This window comes from Vigna umbellata, chromosome 1 (assembly GCF_029865625.1).
Source record: "Vigna umbellata cultivar VRB3 chromosome 1, Vumbellata_1.0, whole genome shotgun sequence".
Taxonomy (NCBI): Eukaryota; Viridiplantae; Streptophyta; class Magnoliopsida; order Fabales; family Fabaceae; genus Vigna; species Vigna umbellata.
The window spans coordinates 84722142-84747816 of record NC_142165.1 but is presented as its reverse complement, the minus strand read 5'-3'; the positions used below and the strand labels follow the sequence as shown (position 1 = coordinate 84747816).

At 32.7% G+C, this 25675-nt stretch overlaps 4 protein-coding genes and 1 pseudogene across 8 annotated transcripts; 2 read left to right on the top strand and 3 right to left on the bottom strand.

Annotated features, from left to right (window-relative positions):
• The first annotated feature begins 1133 nt into the window (after positions 1 to 1133).
• ERV1 (Erv1/Alr family protein) lies at positions 1134 to 10342 on the top strand. 5 transcript variants are annotated; one of them, XM_088104520.1, is made up of 8 exons: positions 1295 to 1434; positions 1916 to 2127; positions 2540 to 2617; positions 3273 to 3320; positions 3733 to 3797; positions 4642 to 4719; positions 5480 to 5624; positions 10204 to 10342. In XM_088104520.1, exons 1-7 carry the CDS (start codon positions 1389 to 1391, stop codon positions 5592 to 5594), a joined length of 642 nt encoding a protein of 213 aa, XP_087960646.1. In that variant the 5' UTR covers positions 1295 to 1388; the 3' UTR covers positions 5595 to 5624; positions 10204 to 10342. The 5 variants fall into 5 exon arrangements, with proteins under 5 accessions (XP_047157714.1, XP_087960648.1, XP_087960646.1 ...); XM_047301758.2 differs by lacking the exons at positions 1295 to 1434; positions 10204 to 10342 and adding an exon at positions 1134 to 1197 and having other exon boundaries at positions 5480 to 5735; XM_088104522.1 differs by lacking the exon at positions 10204 to 10342 and having other exon boundaries at positions 1204 to 1295; positions 5480 to 5735.
• On the bottom strand, positions 8414 to 10701 carry LOC124828447 (uncharacterized). The gene is made up of 2 exons (XM_047301738.2): positions 10317 to 10701; positions 8414 to 9812 (listed from the first exon to the last, which is right to left on the bottom strand). The coding sequence occupies exons 1-2, from the start codon at positions 10444 to 10446 to the stop codon at positions 8503 to 8505; spliced, it is 1440 nt and encodes a 479-aa protein (XP_047157694.2). The 5' UTR covers positions 10447 to 10701; the 3' UTR covers positions 8414 to 8502.
• A 1176-nt stretch (positions 10702 to 11877) lies between these two features.
• Positions 11878 to 13834, bottom strand: LOC124828436 (putative polyamine transporter At1g31830 pseudogene; annotated as a pseudogene).
• Positions 13835 to 17779: 3945 nt separating this feature from the next.
• On the top strand, positions 17780 to 19951 carry LOC124833958 (large ribosomal subunit protein eL13z-like). The gene is made up of 5 exons (XM_047308535.2): positions 17780 to 17912; positions 18413 to 18528; positions 18691 to 18824; positions 19251 to 19409; positions 19543 to 19951. Exons 2-5 carry the CDS (start codon positions 18420 to 18422, stop codon positions 19762 to 19764), a joined length of 624 nt encoding a protein of 207 aa, XP_047164491.2. The 5' UTR covers positions 17780 to 17912; positions 18413 to 18419; the 3' UTR covers positions 19765 to 19951.
• A 79-nt stretch (positions 19952 to 20030) lies between these two features.
• On the bottom strand, positions 20031 to 22414 carry LOC124833956 (hypothetical protein At1g04090-like). Its single transcript, XM_088104518.1, has 2 exons — positions 21895 to 22414; positions 20031 to 21780 (listed from the first exon to the last, which is right to left on the bottom strand). Exons 1-2 carry the CDS (start codon positions 21998 to 22000, stop codon positions 20240 to 20242), a joined length of 1647 nt encoding a protein of 548 aa, XP_087960644.1. The 5' UTR covers positions 22001 to 22414; the 3' UTR covers positions 20031 to 20239.
• Positions 22415 to 25675: the final 3261 nt, after the last annotated feature.

Below are 25675 nucleotides of genomic sequence, written 5' to 3'. Positions count from 1 at the left end.
TTTCTTTTTCTTTTTTATTTTTTTTAAAAGAATGGTAAGTTAGCCAATTTATGAGTTTATTAGGAGATAAAAACTAAAATGATCATGTGTAAATTAATGTTCTTTATTTCATGTAATTTGTCAAGACTGATTTTTTAATTAAAATTCGTAATAAATATTTTTTAAATATACATTTTATCTTAATTAAAATTAACTAGTAAAAACATGCGTATATGGGGGCATGTATATCCATTCTTTTTTTATTATAATGACAAAAAAAATCATTTTTAACATAATTATTTTAAAAAATAAGGTATAAAATAAATAATGTTTATAATTTTATTAGATTTTAAAAAATAGCTATAAAATTTAAACAGTAAAATAATAAAATAATTTATAACATGAATAAAGGTAAAATTGATAATAAAATGTGTATATTAAAAATACATGTATAACACGGTTACAACAATCAATCCTACTTTTTAATAAGTATAGATAATTTATGTTTAGTAATTATGATAAATAATTTTTATTGTTATATAGAATTGTTTTTAATAATAATTTTGACTAGAAATGAATAAAATTTGATTTAGAAATAAAGATGAAAATGATAGGTTAGAAGAGACAGGTTATTAGAAAGAGCAATTATATTGACACTCCTACAGTATCAACAGTAATTTTTTGGTGATAATGATGACACACTGTTGATCATTGTGAGCAGTGACATGAAAATCAACAGTATCGTCATTCAATATATTTTTAATAAATTAATAAAAACAACTAATCAATATTTAATTGTAATATCATATTATATTAATCACAAATTTATATTTTGTAAATTATAGAGACAATCATGACAGGATAAAATAATAATAACATCCTTCATTTATGAAAAACTAAATTACATAAATTTTTTGACAAATATACTAAAATAATTTAATAGGAATTTAATTGAAAATATTTTATTTTATGAGGTGTGGAGAAATTATACTTTAAATTATGAATATTGATTGTAAATATAACTATTATTTAAAATATTTTATCTATAAATATTTTTAAAATAAAATTTAAATCAATTATATTATTACTAAAATAAATTAATTTAGTTATTTTTATAATATAACTATTTACCTTTTATATGTAAGAGTAGATGAACCCCATTCTTGAGAGACGGCCAAGAAGACTTGAATTACGTTCTTGAGACAGTATTCTGTGGCGGTAACTCATTTTCTTTCTTTCATTCATTTGTATTCAGTGGCAATAAGTGATGATGAAGTTTTGCTTTGTATATCTGATTTAACCATTTGGATGATACTGTAAGATTAAGGGTTGTCATGATTACCTAGTGCGCTTTCTCACGCTTGCTCGTCATTAGTTTGATAAAAATTGTTGAGTTTCATAGTGTTGCTATGCTATTATGCATGGAAGCCGTGATATTTTCTGTTACAGATGCGAGTAAGAGAATGATGCAGTTATCTTTTTCTTTTGTGTGTATAATGCATGGGTAATGTTAACTACTTGGTTGAATTTTATGGAGTGTTGTTGGAAAGAAAAGAGTCTCCTTTAACCTGAGATTTGTTGACCCTTTCCATGCAATTCAAATTCTTTGAGTAGATTGAGTGTGAAATTGTGAATGATATAAGATGTCCGTCGTTGTGAATCAAGACTTTAGTCTGATTTGGGTGGTAGTTTAATTAAGTGCACCCAATATGTTTGAGAAAATGCAAACTACATTTCTTTATATGTGATGATTAGTTTTCAAGTCTTGTAGCTTATAGGTATACGCGCTGTTGTTAGTTCTATGTGATTTTCAGGTCTTTGCCACCCCTAACGAATGTATATATGTATGTGGTTTAGTTTAATTTTGATGTTGAGCTTTGCTGAGTGTGATTGTTGTCTTTTTTCTCTCTTATGCTGTCTCCTGCTCTTATGTCAGGTAGCATGCCTGTGAATCCACTGCAGGTCCTGTTTCAAAACTTTGAGCAAGTCTCAAATTTTGTTCAACATCATCTCTCTAATTTCGTAGGTTCTCATCTTCAGTCATCAGGGCTCCCTGGTAGTGGCTTTCCCTTGTCTGTCTCTTCCTCCACTAAAGCTCCACTTGCAAAAACTACATCATCTGTACAACTTGGTGATACTGCTGTCAAGGTATCGATATCATCAACGTGACTGTGGTTTTGTTATTGGCTCTTTGTGGTTTTTTGAATTGAATTGAATATGCAGTTGTCTCTAGGTTCTAGTTGAATTTGAATACCTTTTACTTTCTTTTTTTAAAATGTTTTATTTAATTCATGCTTTGATTTGCTACGATAAAGTTTATAATTGAGGCTTTTAAGAAACACCCATTTTTTCCCTAAAAATATATTCTTTTTGGTTGGGTGGGGGGAATTACTATGTTGTTGGTATATATATGTAAACATGGTAATTATTTGTAGCCTTGTTAGATCGTTAATTGAGTTGAATGCTATATTTATCAAGGTTTCATATGTTTAGCGGATATCTTTATGCATATGAAATTTTGTGAATTGCTTTACTTTTAATCATCAATTTGTTCCTATAGGTAAAGTCTACAACCCAAGGGCCTAAAGAAGAGCTTGGAAGGGCTACTTGGACTTTACTTCACACTCTAGCAGCTCAGGTTTTGTCACTGCAATTTGTACTGATACTATTAATATTAATCCCTCCATTGCTTTTAATTATCTAAATATGTTATGTATTATGCCCCGAATTGTTGTTCCCTGTTGCATAATAAGTATTGAATTATTTTATGCGAGGAGACATATGTACCAGTTATTGCAGACCATTTTCTCCTACTTTTTATTGCTTTACATATGGGATGCTATTTTAGCAGAGTTTCACATGGTTAATATTCTCCATTTAAAAGTTTTACTAGGTTCCATTTCTCTTATTATCATGGTGTTCGACCTGCCATTCTAAAATTTCAACTTCGTTATCTTCAACCTTTTGTTTCTATGCACTCTGAAAGTCTGTTTCATCTGTGTTGCTACTTTTGAACTTCTGAACACTTCTTCAAATGCTGTTACTTTCATCTACAAACAAATTCAGTGTTTTCTATTAACGGTTTCATAACCAAGTTGAATCACACAGCACAACATTAGGTTTCATGGTTTCACATTTTTTGTATCCGAGGATGTCAAAAAAGAAAAAGATAATCAATATTTTCTTATTCATGTGGTACGCAGGTTTAGTTTTGTTGTCTTATCACCTTAACTGAAACAAAAAAAATGAATAACTTGGATGTTTTCCATTGAACGACCTTGTTATCTTTTCAGTATCCAGATAAGCCTACAAGACAGCAAAAGAAGGATGTAAAAGAATTGGTATTTTCCTTGCTTCCTTTGTTTGTAGATATAAATGTAAAATTTCATCCAGAAGTTAGTAGTTAGGACATGATGTGGCCCTATTTGAGTCTTTGTTGTAATTTTTATACGAAATCCTTGCATCAAATTTATCTTGTGGTATTGTGTTACAAAAACCTTAATGTCTGATTTATTATGTCAATACGACAGTATATTATCCTGACAATAAGTGTGTGGGAGGAACGTTTGTGTGTTTTTTACCTATCATTAAAGTAACTTGGAGTCTTGGTCTAAACTTATGATCCAAATAACCAGGGATTGACCTTAAGGCAAACAATGTACTTTGTCAAAAATTCCGTTTGTATGGTAGTAGGGAAATTTAGTTATGCTATTAGACTGTAAAATCTTGTAACAGGATGCAATTATTACACAGGTACAAATCTTGTCTCGAATGTATCCATGCAGGGAATGTGCAGATCATTTTAAAGAAATTCTTAGGTATATCAATCCTCACTCTTTATCCTACAATTAATCACACGTGATTATAATTGTTTATTTTAATTTTTCTCTCTCCCCCTTTTATTCATTTAAATTTTTTATTTCCTATTTAGATAATTGTACTTTTATAACTTCCTTTTATTGGGGACACGGATGGACAAAGTAATGAATTTAGTTAAAATTGTAAATTCATGATGGATGGATGTCAAAAAATCTACCAGAGTTTGAGCATTGGCATTTAGTCAAGGGTTTTCTTAAGTATAATGCCTTTTTTGCCTCTAAATGATGAATGCGGACTTCTGTCTTTGTTTTACCTTTTAAACTGAACTACATAGCCCACAAAGTAATTCCTATTTCATCCTTACTTTTCTATTTTTTTTTCCGAAAGAGTTATTTAGTCATTACATTTTATGTTTTCTAACAAGGTCCTTTTGCAGCAATACTAAGTATATAAGATTACTTTCATTTAACATACGCAAATCCATGCCGTATTTAATGCAAAAGGACAACCCCTAATACTCATTCATCTGAAATTTGCACATGTTGTCTCTATTTGCATCACTATTGAGTATTTTTTTTTAAACTATACTACTATCTGTGACTTTGATTTGACCTGACAACATAAAGGTCAAACTTTTCTACTACTATGCTTTGCCCTTAACCATCTCCAATACTCCAACTAAGCTCTTATGGATCTTTATATCCTGTATGAAAGATTCATGTAAATGAATTATTTGATCTGCTCGAATTTTCACATGTTGCTTAATTGCATCAGCATGATATTCTTCCAAAAGTTCTATTTTAGTTAACCTTTTACTTAAGTGCTTATTCACATGTTTGGCAGAGCAAATCCTGTACAGACTGGGTCACATACTGAATTTTCTCAGTGGTTGTGTCATGTTCACAATGTTGTTAATAGAAGGTGAGTTCTGCTCGTTATGGTTTATAAGATGTAATTATTGCCACCGTATCATTTAACAAATGGTTCAAACCATCTTTTTCGTATATATTTTTTCAGTGTATGCCTCTATTAGTATGTTAATGGGTATGTCCTGTTAAAACTTTTGGTCTAATTTTCTGCTGTGTTGGCAAATATGCTTTAAAAGTTGAAAGTCTAGAGTTAAGAAATTATTTAAATTTTTATTCCTTTAAAATTTATGTAGTACAGTTTGCTATTTAATTAAGAAGACTTCGCTATGTTGATACCTGAAAAGAAAGAATCCTTTTATGTGTAGATTAAAAAACTAATAGCTTAGTCAAAATTTTGACTTCATTTTCATATCCTGCTGAAGTTGTTTCATCCTTGCTGCACCTTGTAAGTAGAATTCAATTTTGACTTGGTAAAAATAGATTTGTGCATTGTCCATGCATTAGGCCTAAAAGGGTTGTGTTTAACTATAGCAAAGCTAAGGTCATGATCGGATAAACTTTTCTGTAGACATATATAAGAAAGAAAATAAGATAAATTGACATAAACTTTGTACAAGTTAAAATTGGTTTATGTGTAAGTTAAATTAGCTTTTGAAGAAGTTGAATGAATTACGCTTCTCATCTAAATTAATTTATAAATAAATTAAAAATTAACTTTTAAGTGTCTTGTGATGAAATTTATGCAAACAGGACTACCAGGAGTAAATGCCAACATTTTTTATTTGCATGACACTTTGTGTTCTTTTTGGCAGCCTTGGCAAACCAGTATTCCCCTGTGAACGAGTTGATGCAAGGTGGGGCAAACTAGAATGCGAACAGAAAGCCTGTGAAATTATTGGAAGTACATCCTTTTTTGGGAAGATATAATATCTATTTAAAAATGATAACTTATATACGGTATGTACTAAACTTGGCCTTTTGAGAGCATGTTTGTCAACGAATATTTTTCTATACGATATTTATAGGTTGATTTTTCATAATCCAAGAGTCTGATATTTTTCATGAGTATTTCATCCTACACCTCTAATATCTCATCCTGCACTTCCAAAAATTTCACTTTTAAACATATCATCATCCTGCAACTTCAACTTTTTCAAAACTTTATTTTTAACTTTAATAAATATTTTTCCATTTTCTTTTTTTTTTACTAAAAACAATCTTCACTGTCTTAATAATAATTTAATTTAATTTATTTTAAAATTTAAATATTATTTAAAATAATTTTGTATTTTAATAATTATTAAAATATAATTTATATTATAATAATAGTTATATTAAAAAAATAAAAATAATAATAAAAATAAATTTGATTTAATATATTTAAATATATTAAATTATAATAAAATATTAAAATAAATTAAATAATTATTAAATTTTAAATAAAAATGAAAATTTTAAAAAGCTTATTTATATATTAAAATCTATATAATATGTTAATACTTTGCTTTTTATTTAAAATTTAATAAATATTAAACTTAAATAAATATTATAATATTACTTATTATATTTTTATGTTTTAATAATTAATAAAATATAATTTATATTTTTAAAATAGTTCTATTAAGAAAATTGAAAAATAATAACTAAAATAAGAATAAAAATAAAAATAAAAATAATACTTAAAATCATATTTAATATATTTAAATATATTAAATTATATTAAAATATTAAATTAAATTTTATAATTATTAAAATTTTAAAAAGACAAAAATTTTTGAAAAATTTGTTAATCGTCGTATATCCATATCCCATAAAGAATGGTTTTTAAAATTTTATTTTATATATAAATTTTAATAATTATTTAATTTAATTTAATATTTTAATATAATTTAGTATATTTAAATATTTTATTTAATATAATTTTATTTGTTATTTGATAAATAATTGTTTTAAAATTTTGTTTATTATTTAAATTTTAATAATTATTTAAAATAATTTAATATTTTAATATAATTTAATATATTTGAATATATTAAATATTTTATTTAATATAATTTACTTTTTTGTTATTATTTTTATTTTTAATTATTTTATTTTTATATTTTTAATATAATTATTATTATAACATAAATCATATTTTAATAATTATTAAAATATAAAATTATATTAAATAATATTTGAATTTTAAATTTAGTTATTATTTAGTTGATATAGAGTCTTTTTAACAAGAAAAAGAAGAAAATAAATTTTTTTTGTTAAAATTAAAAATAAAATTTTCTATAAAGTTAAAGGTGTAAGATAATGATGAGATGTCAGAAGGTTAAAAGTGAAACTTTTGGAGGTACAGGATGAGATCTTGGAGGTGTAGGATGAAACACTCTTTTTTCATATTTAAAAATCTCTCATAACTAGAGCTGTCAAAATGGATCATGACCCGCGAGCTAACCCGGTCCACCACGGGTTTGAGCTGGGTTGGGTTAGAAAAAATTATATTTTTTTTATGCGGGTTAGATTTCAACCTGTCTCGTTTAAACCCAACTCATGTGGGTTGAACCCGTGGTGGGCCGGGTTGACCCACCAACCTACCTACCTAATTTTATTTTATTAAAATTTAATTTTAATTTTATAAAAATTTAATTTTAATTTTATAAAAAAATATTTATTATTTTATTTTTGTTTGAAAAAAGTATTTAAGTTTCTTATTTTCAAAATTAATTAAACATAGAAGTGAAATTTGTTTAGATTTGTATTATAGAAAGTTTGTATTTTTTTTATTTAAAAAAAATTGTAATTAAGTGAGCCAGTGAGTCAACCTGTTTACCCATCAACCCGTGGTGGGTTGAGTTGAGTTCGAATTCTTCTAGCTCACTAATAAATGAGTTGGGTTGGATTGGCTCACTAAATGACCAACCCGTGATAGATCGGGTCGGACTGGGTAACCCGTTTTGACAGCTCTACTCATAACTGAGCTCAATTTAATTTGATAAGAGTAATTTTAACATGAATTGATTTTTTTTAGTGTGCACTGTATGTGACTTGACATGAATTACCAATTATGAATTTAATTGAACTACGGCGACAATTTAAATACATTGCTGGTTTTTTTTATTAAAAAAAATTACAGGATAAGTTATCTTTACAGAAAATAAAATATTTTTTGGTAAAATACGACGTTTAGGTAAAAAATTCTATAAAATTTAAATTCTAGAAATTTATGAGAAAGATTATGAAAATTTTTATACTTATTAACTAATGTGATTAGATGATATCATTACGTTAACATTAAAACTTCTAAAATCTTCCATTAACTCTAATCAGTTAATCATCAATGTTAACATTTGAATCTTGTTCTACTTAAAGCGTATGTTACAACAATAATTTTCAAGGATTGTATACCAAATACAAGTCATACTAATATGAGTTGACATTGCCAAACACGGATTAGGACAAACTTGTATTTTAGAATTTCTTTTTTATTATTAGTTTTATTCGAATGTAGTGGTGGAACTCGAAGATTGTCACAGGACACAAATTTTATCCGTGGAGGGTTGTACAAGTGTGAAAGTGTTCTTCAAAGAGTGTAAAAGAAAAAACACACATCACGTTGGCTGTGGTCCGTCCTTTTTTCTTCGATATTATATATATAGTTTCAATTCATTTATATAAAATTTTATACGATTATAGTTAACACTTGGTTTTGCGTTCGTACAGAACATGAAATACGAAGAATCATAGATTGCATTCGCTCTTTATTCAAATGATTTTTGTTATAGTTTATTATTCATGTACAAGTGCGAGAAAGCATACATTGATTGGAACATGTTTTAAGTTCAACTCAAGAGGTAAACCTGTAAGATAAATAATATCCCAATGCAGCAATGACCAGAACTGCAGCACCAATATTTGTTGCTATTTTTTTCTCTTCCTCATTCAATGCTACTTTTGAAAAAGCATGGGAGACACCTCCAACCCTTTTCACTGCATTCTCTTCACTCTTCCCTTTTTTCTCCTTTTTCTTCTGAACTTTTGGAGCACGAGTTTCTGCTTCCTTGGCTACAAAATTCTCTTTCTCTTTAAAATCAGCTTGCTCCTTATCTTTCGCGTGTCTTGACTCATAAGCTTCCTCTTTAGCTTCATTCTTTGAGTTCCTTTCCTTCTTAGCAGCATCAACACTTGTTTCTTCTATCCTCTTTTCCTCCGGTTGCTCTTTAACTGTTGGCTTTCTGGAAATATTTGTTATTCCAGGTGTTGGCTCACCTTCCTCTTGACCCTTTGGAGGTTGCTCATCTCTTTTGATTTTCTGCTCCATTGTTGGTGTTGATTTAGGTTCAATTTCCTCCTGACCCTTTTGAATTTTTTCAGCTGTTTTTACTTTGGTTAGCATTGCTGGTGTTGCTCTTGGTTCAAATTCCTCTTGACCCTGCTGGTACCTTTCAGCTGTTTTGACTTTGGTTAGCGTTGTTGTTGTTGGTCTTGGTCCAAATTCCTCTTGACCCTTTTCAGGCTTTTTATCTGTTTCCATTTTGGTTGTCACAGCTGGTGTTGATTTTGGCTCATCCTCCTCTTGACCCTTTTGTGGCTTTTCATCTCTTTGCATTGTGGATGACCTTGGTGATGCTGGTTTTTGTTCCAACTCCTTTTCACTCATTCGAGGCTCAGCAATGGAACGAACTCTTTCTACAGCTTCCACTTGACCCTTTTGGTCGCTAATTGGTTCTGAAGGGGTTTGAGATGGTGTGTCTTCCCTTTTTTGTGCCTCAAAGTCAAGCCTTGGTGGTGAAGCACTTTTCTTGTCTTCAACTGGTTCTTCTTCCACTTTAGTTGTAGTCGTAGGTTGTGGTGGAGTAGCATCCTGAACTTTTTCATCAGGCTTTGATTCAGCCACTGCACCTTTGTCTTGGGATGTTCCCACTTCTTGTTGTTTAGGTGCAGCTTGTGATGCGGTCGTGGACTTCTTTGGTATTGTAAGGATGAGAACAGGAGCTTCATACTTACCCTGAAGTGCCTCTGCATCACAATAATCAGGAATGGGATATGATTGGTCAATTCGTTGCCATATTGGCCCTCGAACTTGTCTTTCTCCAGATATCCTCACCGTTCGTGAAGGGGCCACATAAGTTATCTTTACACTTTCCCTTGGAAAACCTGTAAAGTTAGGTGAAAAAAATAGTTACACTCAAGACAGAAGAAAACAAACTGAAAAACTAAACTAAACTCGATTTGTCTGTTTAAGATAAAGCTTCTTTTGGCTTAGACTCGGGTAAAGTTGATTTAAATGACTATTCTGAAACTATTAAACGTGAACTGTATCGTATTAATTGAATATTTGTGATTATTAACGTTACAAATTTAAAATAGAGATGTGCATGCCGTGTGTTTGGATAAGATGAATTCCTAGGAATTATATGAAAATTCAGAAGTGATTAAACAATTATAACGTACATACTCTCAGAAAAATATAAACTAGGCAACTGTGTTATCATTTGTGATATATCACTTTAAAACATTCCTCATTCTTAAGTAAATCTACATGCAGAAGAGTAAACTCAATCTATATCATAGAAGTACATTGCTCATATATATATATATATATATATATATATAAGTTGAAAGAAAAGCATGGATTAAGAGAAAAGTAAATGAGCAGACCAGGAAGATAAACATGTAGAAGATAAGCTTCTGGGAGTTCTTTAGTCTCTGATTGAGGCTGCAAAGTCTCGTACACGCGTCGAACAGAAAGTTGTGGACGGAAAGATGTTGTTCTCTGCCTGGAAGCCATAGCTGCACAATGTTATAGGCTAAAAAGTCTTTTTACTGAAATTCTGTCACAAAATGCTTTGAATGGGATATGTTATTGTTTAAATTTTCGTTGTATATGCATGTTTATATAGAAGGTGTGTGTGGATAGTGTTTTCTTGTCAAAGAAACAATTCCTTGTTTGTACGTATGCATGTGTTTGGTTTGTTGACGTAAATGGGTTGGGTATTGCCTTGGGCTTTGCTGAACTTGAATAATATAAAAGGTATAACTTCTTTATGTAATTGTTCTTTGTTTTGCCCTCACACTTTACTTTACCATGCTACGTACTTGCAACATTATTCACGAGTCATTCTAATGTGAAATAGAGGCTTAGGCAAATCACAATTTTTATTTCATTTTATAGTGCTTGCCACTTTTTTCTTTTCAATAGGTTTTGATGGCGATGGATTGACTTTAGTTTTTGGTGTCAATACCTTACACATCTATCCCATACACATCTACATAAATAATCAATTAATATTAAGTGATTTTTTTTAATTACATTATATAATAACAACATTGTATAAAACATTAATTAATTTAATTTTTTCATGTCATACAAAAGAAATTGTAATTTTCAATGGATAAAATCTGTCTAATAATAAAAATTTATCAGTAATTTAATTTTATCGATGAATTATTAATATTTCAAAATTTGTCAATAAAATAGTCATTAACAAATAAGAAAATCTGTCTATAATTCTATTTTTAATTACTTACGAATTTGATTAGTTAATAAATATCGTAACTAAGTGCTATTCTTTCTCGCCATTTTCTTCTTCATTATTGAATTTAAATAATTCTTTTACCATCTAAAAACTATTGAAAGACAATATAGAAATATTAAATGTTTTACTTTTGTTGTAATTATTTCTTATTTAGTTAATGTTAGATATAATAAAATATTTATGAATCATTTTTATTTTAATAAAAACGTTTAATTAACTTTTTTATTATTTGAATATATATGATATAATAAAATATATATGAATCATATTTGAATATTTTTTTAAATTTTCATTATCAATAAAATAACTTTTTGTTACTTAAATTATTTTTGAACAAAACAAGTCTAATTATATCAAATAATTTTTTCGTAGAGTGAAGCAATTAGTCTAAAATACATATTAAATTTTTACCAAACAATTTTTAATTTAAAAAAAAAATTTAAAGCTAAAAACTTAAAATAAAATCATCAAACAACTTCTAGTTTTACTTTTAAAATTCTTATTTTAAACTTTAACCTTAATTTAACTTGTAAGTGAACACAAGTAGCAAAGGTGTACTTAAACATAAGCTCCAGTGCAAAGTCTTTATATTTAGGTAAAGCAAGAACTAGAAAAGTCTTGGCACATGAACAGAAAGCTAGAATTAGGAGGCCACTGCATGGTTTCTCTATGAATGTGAGAGATATGGGAACAGAACAGCTTTCATTCAAAACACTGCATGATATTAAGAAAAATACATATATAGAAGGCAAATAAATATACTTAGAACATTCTAATTATCAGCATGAGGAGACTAATGAGTAAAGACTAATTTATATCCTATTTATCACCAAACTCAGAATTGATAAGCAGCTTAGGATGTAGCCAGACAAAATGCATTTCAAATTCAGATTCTGCTCATTAAGTATACTTTTCTTTCCACTAGACAACTCTAACCCACAAAGGAGGGAATGCTGTTTTGATTGTGAAGATCCTGGAGCTCATACCTAACTGAGAATTTAAGCCATCCCCTTTGTTCCAGAATCTTGAGACAAGGTTGCATCACAAGGCCTATCACTACAGCAATGAGGCTTATAAGCAGTATTTTGTTGGTGGATAAAGCCAGCACAACAAAAATCAAAATTGTGGGAGGAATGCAGATAGCAACTGCTACAGCTATTCCCCCAGGAATTTTGTAAGGTCTAGATGCGTTTGGATGCTTGATCCTCAACAATATGAATGCTACAAACTCCAAAATCATCCCAAAACAGTACAAGAAATTTTCAGCAGCCACAATCTCTTGAAAACTCAGCCATGAGAGTAAAATAACACCAGATGCAGAAAACAGTATTCCTATTATAGGAGTTCCATAACGAGACCTCTTGCCAAAGAACTCTGGTAACATGCCCCTCTCAGCCATTCCTAGAAGCTGGAAAGAGTCACTACTCATTTCAGCAACAAACATTCCCATGTTTGACATTGCAGCAGCAGCCTGAAGCCACCACCTCAACCACACTCCTCCAACAATCTCAGCAATATCTGAGAAGTACCCATCAGTCCATAACTCCCTGTTGAGAGGAACAACACCGGTGCCAATCAAAAGAGGGAAGAAATAGCTCAGAACTACAAGGATCAAAGCATAAAATAGAGCCCTGGGAAGAGTTCTCCTTGGATTTTCCACTTCTCCTGCAAGAGTACTAATAGAGTCCCAATAATTGAGATTCCAAAACAAAGTATTCAAATATAGATTCCAATCAGTATCATCAAGATTTGCCACACACCATCTTGAAGGTTTCAAGTCTGGAATTGACAAGAATCCCATGACCACAAAAGGAAGGAGTGAGAAAACACCTAAAAAAACAGCAACAGTTCCCACAATGGTTAAACCCCTATAGTTCACGCAAGTGAGAACCACAGTTAAGGCCCAAGTTGAAATACTTCTGGGAACCCCACCCCCCAATGCAGGGATTCCAGATTTCAAATAGTCAAGAAATAGCACTGGGTACAGAGCATTGTCAATCACCCCACTAAGCCATTTCATCCAACCTTGCTGAAAACCCCAAAAGGGACCCAGGGCAGAAGAGACCCAAACCACATAACCACTGTTCTCAGGAAACATTGTACCCATCTCTGCAGTAATTAGAGCCTCAGGAACACTCCATATGACTGCAAAAACCAAGAACCCCAAAAGGGCTAATAGAGGACCTGCTGCATGCACAGTGTCCTCAACCCCAAAGGGTCCCCCAGAAACCTCATAGAAGATGAGAAATACTAGAGGAAGAACAGAGACTTTCCTTGTGTGATTTTCCCTTGGGGAAGATAACTCCTCAATACGCGCATACTCACCACCATTGAACCACCCCATTAAACTCGAAGGTGTCATAAACTTTGAAGGCAATCAAATAAAAAACCAGATAAGACAATAGCTTTGAGAAATTTACCAGCAAAGTTTCCATTCACAAAATCGGAAAGTGAAAGGAAAACTTGAATCAGTTGGTCATTTATTGCTACATAGTAGAGAGAGCAGAAGAGAGAGCAAAAGAGATAATACCAAGCAATAAATGAGAGGCAGAAGATGAGATTGAAAGAGGAAAAGACGAAAGAATCTAAATCCTTAGACGGTGCAAACTGTAATGATGACGTAGTTGTCTTTGGGGAATTTGGAATCCAACGATTAAGCTAGATAAACGTACCAAGTAAAACAACGTAGAATATAAAGGTTGTGTTCATGACAATGCATGCGGAAACGGACGAAATGAAAGTCCTACCATTCTTTATTCTTCGTGTTGCACCATCCACGGTTCATCTTTTACTTTATCATTTTTTTATTTCTGTCTGCCACTTCATCTTCCTTAATTAAACAGAGAAAGTATTATTTTTATTTTTATTTTTATCTTATTTTCTTTTGAAGTTCATTAAAAAATTAATCTTACTTTTTCTTGTGAAATTAGTCAACTGTCATCCTTCTCTTTAGAGAAACCTAATAAAATATTCTTATGTTCCATGCTTAAATTTCAAAAATTCAATTTTTTTATTAATCCCTTATACTATCTTTCAAAGGAAGAGATATTAGTTTATATGAATAAACTTAACTACATTAGATTAGATGGTTAATGTACTATCTGTCTTGATAATTATAATGTATTAGTAGTTGTGGATAACTAATGAGTTAGTCGTTTTCGTATTTATTTGTTTGGAATACAACGTTAAAAAAATGTGGTTTATAAATTATATTGTTGATTATATATAAATGAGGTGAATAAGTTTTTTTATTAAAGAGTTTGTTGTCTATAAAATGATACTAGAGCTTTTTAGTTTGAATATCCGAGTGTGAAAAAAAAAGTTATAGAGCTTGAGTGTTTGCAAAAGAGAGAGTGAGATGACCAATCCTACAAACAATGTGTCTTTGTTCAAATTGTCTTTAATGGTCAACTATGACAATTTGAGTCTACAAATGAAGATCATTCTTGGTTCCCAAAACAAATGGAAGGTGATGAAAAATGGTCATGAAGATCCAATAAATACCACGAATTGGTCAAATGCTCGATTCAATACGTTAAAAGTACCATGAGTGAAGGACAATGAAACCTTATACATATTCTATCGAGCTATTGATGAGTTTGACAATGAGAAGATTGCAAGTGCAAAAACTTCAAAAGAAGCATGAGACATTCTGGAGAAAACTTATAAGGGGCATGACCGAGTGAAGCGAGTGAGGCTTTAAACACTCAGGGGCGAGTTAGAAAGGATGAGGATGAAGGAGACAAAAGGAGTTTTAGAGTATAATACTCGAGTAGAAACCATTGTGACATAACTTAGTTAAAATCGAGAGACGTTGCTTGCTAGCCGAGTTATGGAGAAGATCTTGAGGTTGTTAACAATCAACTTTGAGAAAGTGGTGTGAGCAATGGAGGATTCTAAGGACATGTTAACGTTCTCAGTTGAAGAGTTTGTTGAGTCTCTTGAAACACACAAATAACAAAAGAAGAAGTGGGAGTCATTTAATCAACTACTCCAAATGAACGAATAAACTTTGAATATTCAAAGGAAAGGACGACTAAGAAGATAGAGGAAGCAATTCTAATTAATATATATTTATTAATTATAAAAAAACATTTTTGTAAATTTTATTAGAATTAATCTAATATCTCACATTTTAGCTAGACTTTATGTCTCTTCTGTCGTGTTTGGAATATTATCACAATGTATTATGTATTACTTTATTAAATGCTATAAGTTTTTTTCTCTAAATAAAATTAATAATAAGATTATAGTCAATAACTGTATTAAATTATATATAATATATTTTATTTAATAATATAATAATAAGTATGATATAAAAATATTGATTTAAATATAATAAAATTATAACATATTAGACTATCTTGTAAAATATATAATTTTATATGTGAACATAAATGAAATTGTTTCTAAAAGTTAATTAAAGTCTTGTAGTGGAACCAAACTCACCTTAACCCTGACCCTAACCCACTTGAGAGAGAGTTTTGAAGGTTGAGTTTTTATTCCCCTACTTAATGGAGCCTCCTAAAAGGAGTTTTTTTTTCAAAGGTGAATTTGGGTTGGTTCATGTGTCATAAGTCAAGTTGATAACTCTAAGTATATGGTTCATTGGATGCTTTGATTCATGTTAAATAATGTTGATGAGATATATAAGAATAAGTTACTTCTAGAAAGGAGCACTAGTTGACAATGCTTAAATGAAGTAAAGTTTAAGAGACGTAAAATGTTAGACCTCTACATGTGTATAGTAGGAGAAAGACAGTTACATAACTTAACTGTCTAGGCAGTTAGGGGGGTCGGTTGAGGATACCTTGTATATAAGGGAGATTAGTTGTAAGTGGAGAGTAGTTAGTGAATTCATTTGTTTGATCAGGAACTTGTTAAGTCCTGATAGGGGGAGGTTAAGCTCTCTTCTTTCTGTAACCATTACCTGCATATTGAATAAAGGAGACTGTTTCAGTTCAACTGTGGGTTGTGTGTGAGTTTAGAGACGTGTTTCACATAGGTTCTTGATAAAGAACCTATCATTTGGTCCGACCTGCCAGATCTTGAATTCGTACTTGACCCTTTACGTCTTCGCGTAACCCAGCAAGGAAAAAACCCAAAATCAATTCCTCCGATAACCCCTGAGTCTGACCCAACAACTTCTCAAAGCTCCTAATATAATCCTCCACCACGCCCTCCTGTCTCAGCGTCGCTAATTGTTCATACACGGTTCCCCTTAACCCGCCTCCAAACCGATTAATCAATCCCGCCTTTAGTCCCAACCAAGAACGGTTCTTGGTTTTTTCCCTCCAATACTTGAACCAGTAGCTGGCGCTTCCCTCCATGCTAATGTAGCATGGAGGCTAGATCCACCTTATCTTCTTCGGCCACCTTCTCGATGTCGAAGAAACATTCGGCCCGATTGATCCAACTATGGGGTTCCACTCCTTCAAACGATGGTAATTCGACCCTTTTCCGCCAATTTTGGGAAATTCCCCCATTGTCGCGCCTTTCTTGATTCTCATTCACATAGTTGCTACTTCCTTCAGAGCCACCTCCTTGATTATTGTGACCTCCCCCATCACCCTCATCAGTTATTGTATATCGCGCCTGATCGCCGCTGTCTCATCCTTGATTTCCTCCACCGTAATCTCCAAATTGTCAAGATTTAACTTTTTATCTAACAAAAATCTAAAAATAGAAGTGTTGAAAATAATCTGAATCTTATATTGAGTATATATATAATAAATTAAATACCATATATAATTTTTTTTTTCATAAACTTAATATCCCGAGGTTTTTGGTCAAAAGGATTATCAATTTCTTATGTAAATTATCACATTTATATAATCTCTTTAATAAATCTCTAAAGAAAGTAAAAATTAAGATGTTGAAGAAGATTTTAGAGTTGAAGAAGATTTTAGAGAAAGTTGAACAGTCAAAAGGAAACTCAAATTAGTGAATTCGATTTTAAAAGGTAATAGAGAAATTATATAAAAAAGAAACCTAATTAGAAGACCGAAAATATTGATTGGTGGAGGGTTTTAAGAAGAATGCATCTAAATTTATATTTTTCATAACGAAAAAACGTTGATAAAAGAGTTCGCCTATAACTAAAAGTGCTATTTGAAGTTTATAATTTATAAAAAAAAATTCTATTATGTTTTGTTGCTCACTCTGAGCAAAGACAATATCTGATCTAATTTTAAGACGTTTATTTTGAACTAATTACTTGAATATACTACACTTTTGTTATTTGATATTTAAGTTACTGACTCTGAACGACTTAGTTACATATATAGAATATCTTTTGCTTGCTGTTGTAGTAATTTATTTTGAACTACTTATTTGATATACAAAATATCTTTGATTTGATGTTTGTGTTAAAAATCAGTATTCATGACAAAAATTCAATTCTGATTAAAATATACAATTAAGAATTATCAGAAGATAATTCTTAAATTTTATCTCAAAATAAGTGGATATATTTTTTACTTTATCATTTATCAAATAGCACACAATAATCAGTTACTGCATGATTTATGATGTCTCTATTTGAATGCTAAGCAAATTGATCGGGCCTGTTAAACCTTAAACGGATTGGGCTGGGCTGGCCCATCTGAGAAACCCTTCTAAAACATAACACTAATCCTTCTCCTCTTTGCCTAGCGTCCCTCCACAGCTGCAGCCACAGCTACACACAACAGTGTCCTGCGTTTCAACGGAAGACCAGGTTTTTACTTGTTCATATCTGTGTTCCACTCTCTTTTCAATTTCTTTTGGTTTCGAAAGATGTGAGTGAGTGTGGGAGATTCGTAGTTGTGTATACCACCTACAAGAGTTTATCGATTACATTTTCAAGGGACGTGCAGTGTTGAAATATCAAAAATTGGAAGAGAACTAAAACCTACTGGAAAAAAATTTCTATTTGCGACTTGTCTTGGTTCGAGGATGTGGAAACCTAGACGATTTTACTAGCTGAATGTATATGACGATTTGTGTGAAAAAAATGATAATGGTTCATGGTTGATAGAATCCTCTAGGTTTAGATAACCAATAATTAGGTATTCTCATTTGGTATCACTGTAACATGGTTTGCATATGAAGAGTATTAAATGTGAATCATTTTAGTTATGATGGCATAGTATGTTGATTGCAGTTTGGAGCTGATTTTCCATGTTTATATGATCTTTTGTTGACCCTGTTTTTCTTTTATATCTTTGTTATTTGAAGGTAAGCAATGGTTAAGCATAACAACGTCATCCCAAGTGGACACTTTCGGAAACATTGGCAAAACTATGTGAAGACTTGGTTTAATCAACCAGCGAGGAAGACCAGAAGACGATTAGGTTATTTTTACCTAATTTCTTACTTGCTCTTCTGAACACTGTTGTCCTAATTGATTAGTTTGGCTTAATACTTATTATTCAATAAACAATAATTAATTTGAGTTTATAATGATTGCTGTGTTTGTCTTTTAATTTTGATATGCGGGTGACGCAATTTTTCAGCTCGGCAGAAGAAGGCTGTCAAAATTTTCCCCAGGCCAACTGCCGGACCTCTCAGGCCCGTAGTTCATGGTCAGACTTTGAAATACAACATGAAAGTCAGAGCTGGGAGAGGATTTTCTCTTGAGGAATTGAAGGTAAAATGCATTGTTCTTCCTCCATCCTCCCAAAAGCACCTTTTTATGAGTAATCTATGACTTGCAATAGATCCGTGATTGGTGGGGTGGTGTTAATGTTATCAAATACTGATTGGCTGTTTGAGCTGTCTTTATGCAAAGGTAACCGATAGGAGCCCTATGCATTATTTCTTTTGTCCCTTCTTTTTATGGAGAAGGTCTACACTGTATCCCACTTAACATGCTAATTGCTAGTCAGCAAGTATGAAATTTTAATTTCTTTGAAAATTCTTCATTATCCCTGTTTCCATTCAAGTTTATAAGATTCATGCTGAAAGAACAAAAAGAAAATGGAAGCATGTAATTACGCGAAAACTGTGTAGAACATTAGAAATTCTGCTTCTTTTCTTTCTTTCTGACAGAATAATATTCATTTATATATCTTAGAGTGCTGGAATTCCAAAAAAACTTGCTCCAACTATTGGTATTGCTGTTGATCATCGTCGCAAGAACCGTTCTTTGGAGAGTCTGCAGGCCAATGTGCAGAGACTCAAAACATACAAGGCCAAGTTGGTTGTGTTCCCAAGACGAGCACGAAAGGTCAAGGTAATACTAAAAATTCTTTGATTAATTTGGTAATTATGTGAACTTTTTATTTGTTTTTATGGTCATCATCATTCCCATAGAAGTTGGAAACTTACCAAAAGTTTGGGATTTTTACGGCCCTTATATTTTGCAGACTGGTGATTCTAGTGCTGAGGAACTAGCAAATGCTACCCAAGTTCAGGGTCCATTCTTGCCCATTGTAAGGGAGAAGCCTACTGTTGACCTTGTTAAGGTAACAGATGAAATGAAGTCATTCAAAGCTTACTATAAGCTTCGTCTTGAACGCACCAACCAACGTCACCATGGTGCCCGTTTAAAGAAAGCTGCTGAAGCAGAGAAGGAAGACAAAAAATAGGGTCCTTGAGAAGCCAGTTTGTTATTCGTATTATAGTTTTGAGAAATTTTTGTTTGAGATTCTGCACGCATGGCATGGGAAGATCGTTAGTCTTAAAAGCGTCAGTCAGTTTTTTCTGGTGAACTCAAGTTTGCTAATCGAATTAACACTCTGGTTTCTTATGATTATTTATTTGATTTTGTCTTCAGTAAGTTGTCTTTCTCGTTTCTTCAGCAGGTTACAATTATTCCTGATCTATTGTGGATGGCATAGTGTTTGGGCCCTCTAAATTAACCCTTTATAAATTTGAATTTCATCATGGTTTTATTTTTTGGTCATGATAATAGAATTCTATTTAAATTATTGTGACAGAAGCTATTACAGTTAAATTGTAACAGAGCAACAACTCCTAACTGATTAGAATTACACAATCCAATATCTAACTATGCATGTACACACAATTATACGTAAGAATCGTATTTAAAGGTTACAATCTTCAAACTTCGTCTCCGTTCCAATTATTCTTCACCGTTGGACCTGTAGGTCCTTCCTCTCCGAGCACCTCATTTGGCAGACTCCTCAAAATCTTTTCTAGTGCAGATTTTAGATTCTTAGGCAAGAATTTCTCAATCTTCTTCAGCTCAACATCTATATTATAATCAATTTTAGGACCCCATTCCCTGAAATAGTTAAGCCAAGGAGGCTCTATGACTGCAGAACCTAAATATTCAGCAGAAACTAATTCAAATGCCCCCATATCCATAACATTGTTACCTTTATCAGTGTCATTCCTTAAGCCTATGTTATCTTCCCCTTGCAGGTTAAGGCCAGCATGTGGGTATGATGCATGACCATGCAAGGAAGAGTAGACTAGTGGTTTGTTGCCGCCACTTTGGAACTCAATCTGAGAGGAATCAACCCATATGCCGTTGCTGTGTTGTGAGAAATAGACCTGCCATAGTTCACCACTAAAGTTGCTTACCCGTAGTGTCACATGCTCCCAGTCCCCAACATGTTCACCTATTTTCCCCAATTGAAAAGAAATTAATTTAACTTTTGCTCTTGAAGGGCCATTGAATGGGTAGAAGACCCATACTGCAATATCAGTGAAGGTTCCTCCAAGCATTGGTTTCACATGTACATAACTTTTGGCACTTTGCAAGTTTCCTTTCTTGACCCTCTCTTTGTTGGTTGCATCAGCAGGAAGGTCCAGCCAATAGGCGCCATCATTGTTATGATCCTGAGGCAGGTTTGTGCCGTTTGGTGCTATTGGGACAGGATTTGACTCTTGCCCTTTCTTATATAGTAGTGCTCCATTGTTGAAAAACCAATCCACAGAAGATGGCAAGTATTCTTCACTGGGATGCAAGCACATAGTTGGAGAGTAAACTTTGAGTAATGCATTGATTTGCTGTAGATTAGGCATGTATTTTGGGATAGTTTTGGTGTTTTTCAAACAAGCAATAGATGGAGGGTTGGCACTCCCATTTTGAACAACAAAGGTGCCTACTCTAACACCAGGAGCTTGAATTCCCCTATTGCTTGGTCTAACATCGTAAATACTGAAGCTGCCTGATTCCCAAATCAATGAATTTGTTTCACATTGGTCAGTGAGGTCTGACCTGACACACCTGATTTTGTCAAGGGAAGGCTTATCTAGTGTGGTGGTGACAACATGGCCTACAGCTTTATACCCATCAGGTGGTGTTGGAAGCCAAACATAGACAGGAGCATCTTGGCTAATCTTCATAGATGCACTATTCCATACAAGTGTGAAATCAACTGGTTGTCTTAGAGTGGGGTTCCTTGTATTTGCGCACACATCTTTTGCCACAAGAACCCATCCAAAAAGTGGCCTGTTGTTGGGTTGGCTGTAGCAACCCAACATAAAGAAACCTTGAGGTATTGATGGTTCAAACACGGTGAAACCTTGATTGTCAGGTCCACCGCCATGTGTGCTCCAAACTTTGTTGAATGTTGATATTTGAGACACCTGTAGTCCACCCAGGTCAATTATTTCAGTGGAAAAATCACCACCTACATGTTACAATTTGCCACTTGCAACGATCAGCATGCATTTAGTAGACTATTTATCCAACAAGGAGAGAATATGTTATGTTATGACCAATCAGTGAATCACATTATGAATACCTGGAGGCCAAGAAGAATTTGCAACTGGTACAGGAAGCTTGAATGTCGTATCAATGGGAAGAGATTGTTTTTTCTTGAAGAATTTCCCTGCACAACAATTATCCATTGTCGAGTTTCTGACAGAAGAATGAGTGTGAATATATGGAGAATATAGCTACTATATGATATATCTAGCGATTTTACCAAGTGGTGTTGGTATATTCCTTCGAGGATAATTTTGAAGGTAGCGAGGTCATCATATATATGTAAACAAAATACTATAGTAGTCCTAAGATGTGTCGTACAAGGAAGATAATAGTGCTACATAGACAACCGTCTAAACTTTGTTCAACGTCACTTACACACCAAGTTGTTCATTAAACAAGTGACTTGCTTCTATTGTTTACCTTTATATCCCTTTTCGTAAGGGCAATGACTATTTCCAGATGTGAATGATGTGATCATTTATGACGCGAGGAACTTGTGCAAAACAGAGTACTGTGTTTGTCATGGATGATGTATAAGTGTATAGTTATGTGATATTTTTTTTTTTCATTTTTTGTCCATTCAGAAGCCTGTAAGGCTTTAACAAATTCTACATTGATGTTTTAGAAAAACATTATTTTCCTCTACAAAGGAAATTTTTTACTCAAACCTGGAAGAACACAAAAATGATCTCAACAACTCATTGGTCTAGAAGTTGCTCACCGAGAAATTTAATTTGTGTAAACACCTTAGAAACTTTGTTTGAAAAATATTTGGCAGATTCAATTTCTTTCATTTTATGGCTTTAAATTCTCTTCTCAAGTCCAAAACCTGCATTCTTTTTGTTCTTTTACTTCTTGAATGTCCTCCTATTACTTATCACATGAATCTTTTGTAGTTTTAAGAATCAAAATCTTGATATCATCATGTAGTGTTGCTTGAATGTTAACAAGTTTTGTCTTCTTTTGCCACTTGATGATTATGACTTCTCATTTGAGCTATAGGTCTTCTAATTTCCATCTGTCACCATATCTTACAAACTTTAACCTTAATATGACTCCTTATTTTTGTAGTTCACAAATGGTAGTTTTCACCTCCAAAAATATAGGAGATGAAAGTAAACAATTGAAGTTGGAAATCATTTTTGTGTTTGAAGGGATTTTGCTAGATTTCCTTGCTGTTTTTTTACACTCTATTTTTCGTTTTCTGTCCCTCACAAACCCTTAAAGGTCAGTGGAGTTCTTGATATATTAATTTTGCACTCATTCTACACACTTTATAATTTTACGAACAAGACTTGAATAGATAAACTACAACAACAAATTATCACAACTAAAAGTAAACATCACGAGACCTACAACTAGCCTTTCTTTTAAAACAAGCAAATTTTAACTACAATTACAAACAAAATATGTAACCACAGAAGCATTAAATTACAGCTGAAAAATCTCAATTCCCAACAATCTTCCATATTTTTGAATTAAAAATATAGAATAAACTAATTAAAGTCTCCCAGGTGCAAGTTTTAAGGTTGTAAAATTTGGGATTGGTTGCTGTTTCCCCGCGATTCTTGATGTCATGAAAAATTGTTGATGAATGCGGTTGCATTGTGGTCGGGAAGACACTGGAAAATTTAATGTTGCAGACCGTTTTCTAAAACATTGACAAGTTCCATCTTCACGACCTTGAGTTACATCATAGTAGTGCTTCTTCTTGTCATACTTGTGGGCTGGAATCTGATGTGACACTGAAGTTCTCCTTTCCATGCTCGCAGCTTTTGCCAATGCCTTTTGATAGGCTGTGATACTATATTTGGGGTTGTACAAAATCTTGGTGATGAAATAGTACATTGCAACCACAAAAGCAGCTAAAACCATGGCAATTACTATCACTACATTCAACAAAGCCTTATAATTAATTGCCATAGATGTGGAAAACAATTAATGGATGTTTGAATGAAGACCAAGTCTATAATAAAGAAACTAAAACCAGCTTACTCTTGTTTTACGACGGTGAATACAACAAACCCTTTTTATAAATATATGTTTAATCTCTTTGTCATCCACGTTCTGATGTAAATTTTTGTGTTTTTTTTTTTCTTTAATCTGTTCCTGAAAAGTAATTTAGGAATTGTTAGGTAGTTAAGCTATGATAAAGATGAATACTAATTCTATATAATATTTGGCGTACCAAGTAATATGAAGTTGGCGCTATTAAGTTGCAACGATGATTATGGCATATGTGATGACGATGCACTTGTTGGGAATCCAAGTGTGAGTTCAAGTTTCACATTGGATAGAAATGAGAAAGTAGAGTAGTATATAAAGATGAAAGACTCATTAATCCATTGCCTTAAGGTTTTGGGTAAAGAGTGGTGTCGATCCCTTATATAGTTGGCTCGGATGTTATTGGTGTTTGTATAACCCACATGGAACCTCCTCCTCGAAAGACCCAACAACACTCTGGTTATCTTACAGAAGTCATTTCGAATCAAATTAAGTGGGTTTCTTTTCCATATTCCTTTCAGAGTCATCAAAACACTTATTTTTTCTTTCATTTCTTACATCACATAAAAAATGTTTCTATAAGTTTTAACCTGAAAAACAACAAACTTTTACTATATAATAACTAATAATTCTTAAAGTTTAAGCCTAAATGATTAAATTAAAAAAAAAGAAACCTAAATTCAGAGTGGGTCTGCTTGTTTATAGGATGAGTTGACCCATTTCGACTTGGGCACGTCTGTATGCACTCAACTTAAGTCATCTCATTCTTTGTCTTGAATCAATCTATTTCGACAATCAACATGGGGCAACTCATCTCAAACCTTAGTTTGGACTGGCTCTACTTAGGTCAAGGTTGGTTCATCTCTAGATCGGACCATTTAGGCTTTCGTCTCGAGCTGAACCATCTCGACAATCTCCTGAGCCAGAACATCTAGACCTTCGGTCTAAGACTGTTTGTCTCAAATTTCTATTCAAACTGATTCGTCTCGACCTTCGACCTATGCTAACTCATCTTGGATTTTTGCTCGAGTTGGCCTGCATCAAACTTTGGCTTGATCCAACCTATCTCGACCTTCGTTTCAGGCCAACTTGTATCGGCAATCAACCAATCTTATGCAGTCTTGGGTTGACTTAACTTGACAATAGGACCAAGTCGTCCCATCTCAACCTTCAGCTCGAGTCAGTCCGTTTCGACCTTCAGCTCTAGCTGACCCGTCTTTGACTTCAACCCAACACGACCCGTGTATACCTTTGGCTTGGAGAACCCATCTTAATAATCAGTTAAACCCGGATCATCTCTACCTTCAACTCGAGACTGAGCGTTTTGACTTACTACTAGAGCTAATCCATCTCAATGTTCGACCTAGGCTGACCAGTTTGAGAATTTTGCCTAGTTTGGTTTGTCACGGACTTCAGTGCATGCCAGTCCATCTCAACCTTTGGCTTGGATCGACCTCTCTTGAAAATTAGTTAAAGTCGACTTGTCCCAATGTTTGACCCAAGTTGATCCATCTTGGACTTCCTATCCGAGCTAGCCTATCTTTGCCTTTGACTCGAGCCTACCCATCTTGACCTTTGGACTAGGCTAACCCGTCCCGACCTTCAGTCCAAGTTGGCTTGTCTCGACCTTCAGCCTAAGTCAGCCCGTCATGATATCTGACTCAGGCTGGCCCATCTTAATATTTTTCCAAGGACAACTAGTTTCAACCTTCGACCTTGATTAAAAAAATCTCGACTTTCGGCTAGAGTCCACCCATCTAAACCTTCCATATGAGTTGCCTATCGTGAAATTTTGCTCGAGTCTACATGTC